We start from the raw sequence: 8,062 nt of genomic DNA on the forward strand, positions 1-8,062 counted from the left end.
GCCCTGTTCAATACAGCGCCCCCTGCTGGGAGAGGCCGGGGCTGGAGCAGTTGTGGATTTCCTTTTGAAGGCGGGGCTCCAGAGCAAGGCCCTGCCGGTCAGACCCCATCCTGCACAGAGGAGCCAGCTCCCCAACACCACTGCCCCAGGTCCCAGAGCCTCACACTTGCCTTTGGCGATCTTGATGTCCAGCGCGGTCCTGATCAGAGCCATGAGGGTTGAGTTGAAGTGGACGGTGTTGTCGTCAGCCACAGGCAGGTCCATGCGGAGCAGTCTCTGCAGAGGGGCAAGCAGAAGCGCGTCACCCTCATGGCCCCCCCCACCCCAGAGGCCAGTGTGAGTTTCAAAACAGGGGAGCCCTGGGGAGAACTCTGCGGTGTCACCGGGTTCAGTGCTCGGGGGATCCCCAGCTCTTGCTAACCAACACCCCTCCCCCATCCCTTCTGGATGCTGATGGGCCTACGTGGGTGCCCAGTGCCACTGAATGAGGCACTCCCTTTACAACAAGCATCCTTGGCCTATACCTGTCTCCATCCAGCTGAGGATCTCAGAGTGTGTTGCTGGCATTTGGGGATTAAACCTCAGCCACTGGTGGGCGGGCCAGAATTGTCCCCATTTTAGAGATGGGGAAACTGAGGCAACTGTCTCCCCATTATACACAGTGAGTCAGTGGCAGATTTGGGAATAGGACCCAGGAGTCCTGGCTCAGGCTCCTGCTTTAACCACTATTCAACATTCCCATCCCAGAGCGAAGATGAGAACCCAGGAGACCTGACTCCCAACTACCCACTAGTCCACATTCATACTAAAGCCAGGAACAGAACCCCGGAGCCCTGACTTCTAGCTCCCTTCTCTAACCACTAGACACCACTCCCCTCCAACAACTGGGCAGAGAACCCAGAAGTCCTGTTCCAACCTCTAGATCCCACCTCTGCTCTCTGGGTTGCATCCCTCCCCGCCTTCCCCAGAGTTCTTTCCAAAGGGCTCACGGACTTTTAAAAAAAATTAAAATTAAGCTAAAGAAATCAACGAAGAAAGAAACACAAAGTCCACGTTGCAAGGCAGGAGCGCACTCGGCGTCAGCAAAGGGAAACAGGGGAGCGACAGTTAATGCTCACTGCAGCCGGTACCATCCAACAAAGCGCGTTCCTTCCAGGGCCCAGGCAAGCCAGCGCCACGCCAGGGCTCATGCAGCGGCATGCAGCATGCGGCAGGAAGCATTAATACGTCGAGACTCATTCATAGCTCTGGGCTAGACTGCTCTAGAGTGAGAGGCCCACAGGCTTGTGCTCTCGGTGCAGAGAATGGGTGCGTCCTCAAGGGGCGAAGGGAAGAAATGAAAAAATTGACAGACACTCGGCATTCCTCAGAGTTCAGGCTGTTGGGCAACAAGATGCTTAGGGTTGGATTGGGCAGTGGCCGACCAGTTAGTGCATTAGCTAAGATAAGGCTGTGGACCATATGGAGATGGGGTTGGGGGGGGGGTCTCTTCCGGTCTTTAAAGGGATGTAACTGACAAAGGTGGGGGTGGGACAGCAAAACAAGAAGGGAAAAAGACAGAGAGACGGGGGAGTAGGACAGACAGGGAGGATGAAGAGAAAATTAGCATGAAGGTCCATCCGAGCGTGACGTCCAGAAAACGGGGATCTGCAGAGATCAGCATTAAGCACGGAGGTGCTGTTTCAGGGATTAGAGTGAGGGGGCGTGCAGCTCCACACTGCCCCATGGTTTGGGGAAGTAGCCCCCATCGTCCCCCTCCGGGCTCAGGACACTTTCACCTGTGCTGTGTTTTCAACCTGTCAGCGATTGGGCACCCCAAGGCCCCAGCAATAGTGTTACGTGATCCTGATCACTGCTCTGTGGTTCGGATCATGGGACGTTTGCCACATCCCCGATCTAGGTTCAAATCCCACTTGGGCTGGAGTTGCTGTATCGTTGCCGGTCCCCTCGATACAGTTGCAAACAGGACCCTGCCTGATTATCCAGGTGTGGACATGGTATTATCCATGGTTGGACACACCCAGCCCCCCAGGTCTCTGCCAGCCCTTCCCAAAATGCATTGCACGGTGTGAAAAGCACCCACAATCCTCCATGGCAAAGCATGATAGGATATGGGCCCGGATTTTCCCAGAACATCCTAGCACATGCATGGCTCTGCAGGGAGGGAGACATGGACAGGCCAAACCATGTTACCCACTAACCTTGTCGAGAGACCCTGGAAGAGCCAGGTCACCCACAAGGCTGGGTGCAGCATGGTGCTCTCATCGGGCAAGCACCCAACACCGGGCAGGATGGCCCATAACACGGTTCTCTTGCGGTAGAAGGGACCAGGCTGGGTCTGGGATGGAGCTGCCTGGATTCTCAGCTCCGGGTGAGGGGAACACAATCAGCCAAGACCCCTTTGCGGGGGCACCACTGCTCCTCTCACAATGGTTTTCTGGACAGCAGCTGTCATGGAGGAGTGAGCCAAGGGAGAAGGGGGTGAATGGGAGGGCACGGAAAAGACTCAGCGGGTATGAGATACCCAGGTGGACTGAATGGAGAGTCCAGCAGGTTTTAGATAGAGTGAGGGGAGCGGAGGAGCAAGGACTGATGGGCAGGCTGAGGAGAGGCTACTGAGCAAAAACAACATGGTGCAAACCTATTGCACCTGCCGTCTGAGGAGCTCTGTAAAATGGGGAAACTGAGGCACAGCCAGGGGAAGTGAGCAAATGGCAGAGCTGGGAATAGAACCTGGGAATCCTCACACTCAATTCAATCCTCTAACCACATTCCCTCCCCTAGCCAAGAACAGAACCTGAGAGTCCTGATTCCCTGCTCTAACCACTAGACATCACCCTCCTCCCAGATGCAGGAAGAGAGACGAGTCCTCAGTCCCGTTGCTCCACTAGCATCATATACATCAGCGTTCTCCTTTTCTGATGGGTCCAGTTAATGCAGTACAATCCCCTAGTGTGGACACACCGTATAAAGTTGCTTATACCAGTAAAGCTATTCACATAAGGGAAAGGCAGTAAGTTATACTGCTTTAAGATGCTTTTATCTCAGTATAGCTGTGTCCACATTAGGAGTTGTACTGTTATAGCTACAGTCGTTAAAACCCACTCCCCTAACCGATGTGGTTGCACCAGGACAAACACCTCAGTCAATTTCCAGTGTGAAGTCCCAGGGTAGAACCCTTGCCTGCCCTGAGCTGCTCCATGCTGCCATCTCTCTTAAAGCCCCAGCTTTGGGAGTCATGGGACAACCTCAGCTTTCGTGCGAAAGAAAAAAGGAAGTTCCCAGCCTTTGTGGTGCTGGAGGAAAATGTGACCTGGGCGTAACTCTAAAGGCTCAGAAAGTAGGAGGCACAGACAAGGCCAGGTTAATGTTACAGGCTTTTGTTGGCATAGCTTGGTCAGTCAGGGACGTGAAGAGCTGGGAACCCGACAGAGCTGTGCCAGCCTCTTCAAACCATCCTGTTTGCCCCCCAGAACTCAGACCTACACCTCCTTTCCTTCGTGCATACCTCACTGGGCTCTCTTCAGTGTTTCTGCAGTGCCCATCACTGTGGGATCGAAGGCACTACAGTCCTGATTCCCATTTAGGCCCGGTTTACACAGTGTTTGTCCTAGTAATAGCACATCATGTAGGGGGGTGACTTTTCCCAATATCGCTACACCAGTACGCCCCCAGTACGATGCAATTCTACCAAGATAAAGGCGCCTTGTGTCAATATGGCTTATTCCCCTTCCCACATGGGAATAGCCACAAGGCACCTTCACATCCATGTAGCAGTGGCCCTACTAGGAATCGTAACAAAACCACACCCCGACGGCGTTAAATGGGTGTCAGCGTGGGGAGCCAGGCTCAGGCTTACGCCAGAAAAAGTTGCCGATCCAGTAACAACACTTAGGGATGTGATTTTTTTTAACGCGATTTCTATATTGGCAAAAGCCCTCGTCTAGACATGGTGACACCGGCAGAGAAGTCTTTTGCCAATACAGCCGATTTCATTTGGGGAACTGGTCTAAGCTGTCTCGGCAGGCGCTGCGTCTCCGGCAGGCAGGCTTGCCAGGATAGCTCATAGACCTGGCCTAAAGTGGATGCGAGAGTCAGGCCCTGACACAACTTGGTCCTTAGAAGCCCCTGCCACCCGGCTGCGTGTGATCCTGGCGGGCCCTGCAGCAGCGGGAGCTGTTCCTTTAGCTCAGATGGGAGAGGCCTGTGGTTCAGGTGCTGGAAGGACTCAGGTTCTATTCTGGCTGGCAGCCTGGGATAGGGGCAGGAGCAAACTCTCTGCTTCTGAGAACGCACCCCGGGACCAGCCTTCCCAAGCCTGGTGTCGGGACAATGCACTTTGCCAATGGGCTGAACCCTATTGGGCAAGGACAGACAGACGCACAGGGACACCACACATGGGGGAGAGACACGGTGAGCTCTGGGTGGCTGAAGGAGCAATGAAGGGGAAGCAGTGGGTTATGGATCCACGGTCATAAATGGGAACCCTCCAAAACTGCCCTGTAGGGCAGTTCTAGCTTCCAAGCGGGGGGAAAGGCAGGAGTGGGGGCGGGGGAGAGAATGGAGGCGAGGGGAGAACCAGAGATGGGAAAGACTGAATGTGACGGGAAGAGGAGAGAAGCTGCTAGACAGGTTAGAACTGCATTGACAGAGAAAGGAGTCCCGGGATGAAAAGGGGGCAAGAGAGAAAGTTAGTAGCTGTTAATATTGTCTCTGGTGGAGGATCTTTTTGAAAGCAGCACAAGGGAGTTCCCCAGAGGGCTGATTACAGATGGGGACCAGCTTTGCGGGCAGAGAACAGGGGCTTTCGAAGGAGGTGACTCGCCAGAGCTAAGACACCTGCTGGGTGAGCCCTTCTGAGAAGACCTATCGCATGCCCTAGGCCTTGTGAGCGAGCCTGGAGGTCACAAGCGATTGGGCTCTGACATTGGCACCATGTTCAGCCCTGGCCTGAGCAGACTCATCTGCAACTGACGCTGCTGCAGCTTCACCTGTTTAATCCCAGGGATGAATTTAGCTCCTGCCAAGCTGGGTAGAGCCCTGCACCTATGTGGAAGCCCACTGATTTCTCTGCTTGTCTCTGTGGGGAGAGTGACCGGCACAGCTATGGTAGCATCACTATTCCGCTGCAGCTAGAACGATAACACCACCACCGAGCTCTTCTCCATCAGATCGCAAAGCAGGTAACCACCGAGGTCGGTCTCATCATCACCGCGGCACAGAGAGGGGAAGCGACTGGCCCACAATCACCCGGCAGAGCTGGAACCCAGCTCTCCCGAGTCCCAGTCCAGTGGCTCTCCCCTCTAGGCCACACTGCCAAATTCACACTCTACCAGATTCAACAAGAACTTCCCTCTGCAGACAAGCCCTGAGGCCACCGCTCCAGGTCACTGACTTGAGCTAAACAAAACCCAGCCTGGTTTCAAGTCCACACAGCCTTTCCCACTGGTTTTTCATAGAATTTCAATCCTAGATCCTGTGGCCAGAGGGGCCCATTTCAACCATCCGGTTTGACCCTCCTGTAGAACTCAGGCCACAGGACTTCCCTGAATTAATTCCTGTTTGAACTCAAGCCGATATTTTAGAAAAAAACATCCAATCTTGATTTAAACACGGCCAATGCTGGAGAATCCATCCCAAGCCTTGGTAAATCGTGCCAACGGTTAATTAATGCGTTAAAAACGTGTGCCTAAATCTACACCTGTCCAGCTTCAACTTCCAGCAATAGGATCTTGTTACATCTTTAGCTACGTTTCAAATCACACCTTTAGGCCTTGGGCAGGTCTTCACTGCAGTTAGCCCGAGTTAGACACACTCAAGTGACTCCTCTGGAGTCAACCCAGCTTGACTGAGAGCAACCATAACACTTGCGTTGCAGCACCCACATATCTGTGGGTGTCGCTAGGACTTCTGGGGCGCATGCCATGGTTCTTTGTACAGCAATAAGCGGGGCCACTTTAAGGATTCTTTTCCAGCGAACGGAGGGAGAACTGGTCTGTCCGTTCTGGGCACATGAGGGGGAATTATGAGACGGCAATGGATCAGCGGCACTCGAGCAGCGCTAGCCTGCATCCACATTACAGAAGGGTCATGTTAGCAGCTGACAAGTTGTGGGGTTTGTGCGTGTGGATGGGGCAATGCCTGAGTTATAACTCGAGTTAACTTAGCAGCTCAGACCCGGTGCGCCCTTTCCTCAGCTTCCACCACTACACTGTGGGAGAGTGCTGGGCCTCCCACAATGCACTGTGGTCAGAAATACGGTGTCACTGGTCATTGTCAGGCAAAAAAAAGCCAAACAAATCTCGTATTTTGAAAACAAATCGCCGGTCTAGGTTACAAATCACAACTGAGATGATTAAAACTTGAAAGAAACTAAGCATCTAATTTCCTTTCTACCACTGAGGGTGTTTAGCTTCTCATACTTTGAAAGGTGAGGAAACTGAGGCACAGAGCCGTGACTAGCTTATGTTCACCCAGCGAATCTAAGACACTGCAAGGAACTGAACCAAGTTCTGCTGCACCCCAGCATGCTGCCTGAATCACTAGGCACCGCTGCCTCCAAGAGCCAATTTCACTTCCAGGATCTAACCCCCAGCTGCAATGTTGGAAACACTGCAGTCGGATCTTCGCTTCCAAGGAAACAGCTTCCACTGGATCCCTGAGAAATTACGGGGAATGCCTATGGATGGTAGACTGGGTGAAACCTAAGCGTTGGCCAGATTTCCCAGTGCTCAGCACTCACCACTGGACCCAGATTGTCCAATGAGGCCAGAACTCAGCATCTCACTCCTGCGTAGGCGTCAGAATGTTTGAAAATACGGCTACTTATTTCAGTGCCCGAGCGCTCGTCTACCTGGGGCAATTTCCCAGTGTAACTACGCTGGTATACCCATACCGCGAGCGTCACACCAGTGCAACTCCCAACTCTTATTCCGTAATCAGAGGGCCTTTGTCTGGTTTCTGTTGCTTGTTCCAAGTAACCCAGAGAAAGGCACTCTGTCGGAATTCGAGGGTCCACATGGGGCGTTATACCAGTCAATGTCTCTCTGTAAACAGACTCCAAATCGGTGCTGAGCTCTTTTGAAAACTCTGGCCTGTATGTTTATACAGCGCCAAGGACAATGATCCCCGATCTTGACTGCGATGTCTACGAGCTCCTCTGATGCTAATGGGAGCGACCCTTTAAAATTCACTGCCTTTACTGTGCCCTCCCACTCCAGGCCTTGCAATCAGTCCTCACTGATCATTCCGGGAAAGGAATGGACCAGATACTCTGAGCCATGGTGCCGCTGTATCACCTGAATCGCCTTTCCTTCCCTGGCCAACCTATTCGATTCTCATCCTGGGCCTGACCTAAAGCACAACGAACTCAGTGGAAAGTCTCCCACTGACTTCAGTGGGTTCTAGATCAGGCCCACAAGGGATATATGACCCCTGACCTCTTCCCACTGTCCAGCTTTGAACTGCAACCTTTCAATTTCCAGCCACCTGTCTCCCACCCACTGAGGAAATCTTTAATGACTGACGTGACAGGTCGGTCAGAGCTGTACAGATCATCCTACAGAGAAGGGTTTGACAGGGGCGGGGTGGGGGAATTCAACGTTTTAAAGCAATGTCTCTTCCACCGAATGAAAAAAGGAAGGGAAGAAGGAATCCTTAAAAAGGGGCTTGTAGAGAATTAACATGCACCTTGGACTTCAGTTCTTACCCACCCCAGCTGCCTTGCCATAATGGAGTCTCTGAAACATGAAATGCTAACGGACTCAAACGGACACACCGTACTATTTAAGAGATTTGATCAAGGAAAAAAAACACAAAGAAATGTATAAAAAGATATTGTATAGGCTGATTTTTTAAAAAATGTTTTGGTTAAAAAAAAATTAAAAAAAAATTAAGTGAATTTGATTTGCATGTTTTTGTCTTTTTAATTTATTCTACCTTATAAGCAACCCGGGGTGGGCATTTCTTCCCTAACCCAAGGGGTGGAGACATATGCCTCAGCATCTCATACATATCCGTGAAAGTCATCCGGCCCCTGGTAGCGGAAAGAAAAAAAAAAAAA

At 52.1% G+C, this 8,062-nt stretch overlaps 1 protein-coding gene across 1 annotated transcript in view; it reads right to left on the reverse strand.

The window, feature by feature from the left end:
* Positions 1–8,062, reverse strand: part of CACNA1A (calcium voltage-gated channel subunit alpha1 A) — a 140,676-nt gene that overhangs the window by 20,809 nt on the left and 111,805 nt on the right. Inside the window, exons 37-38 of the mRNA XM_026660587.2 lie at positions 7,939–8,035; positions 171–276 (exon numbers count right to left, since the gene is read on the reverse strand). Of these exons, the coding sequence (XP_026516372.1) occupies positions 171–276; positions 7,939–8,035 (203 nt within the window). The remainder of the gene's footprint in view (positions 1–170; positions 277–7,938; positions 8,036–8,062) is intronic.

This window comes from Terrapene carolina, unplaced genomic scaffold (assembly GCF_002925995.2).
Source record: "Terrapene carolina triunguis isolate 2854851 unplaced genomic scaffold, T_m_triunguis-2.0 Scaffold833, whole genome shotgun sequence".
Taxonomy (NCBI): Eukaryota; Metazoa; Chordata; order Testudines; family Emydidae; genus Terrapene; species Terrapene triunguis.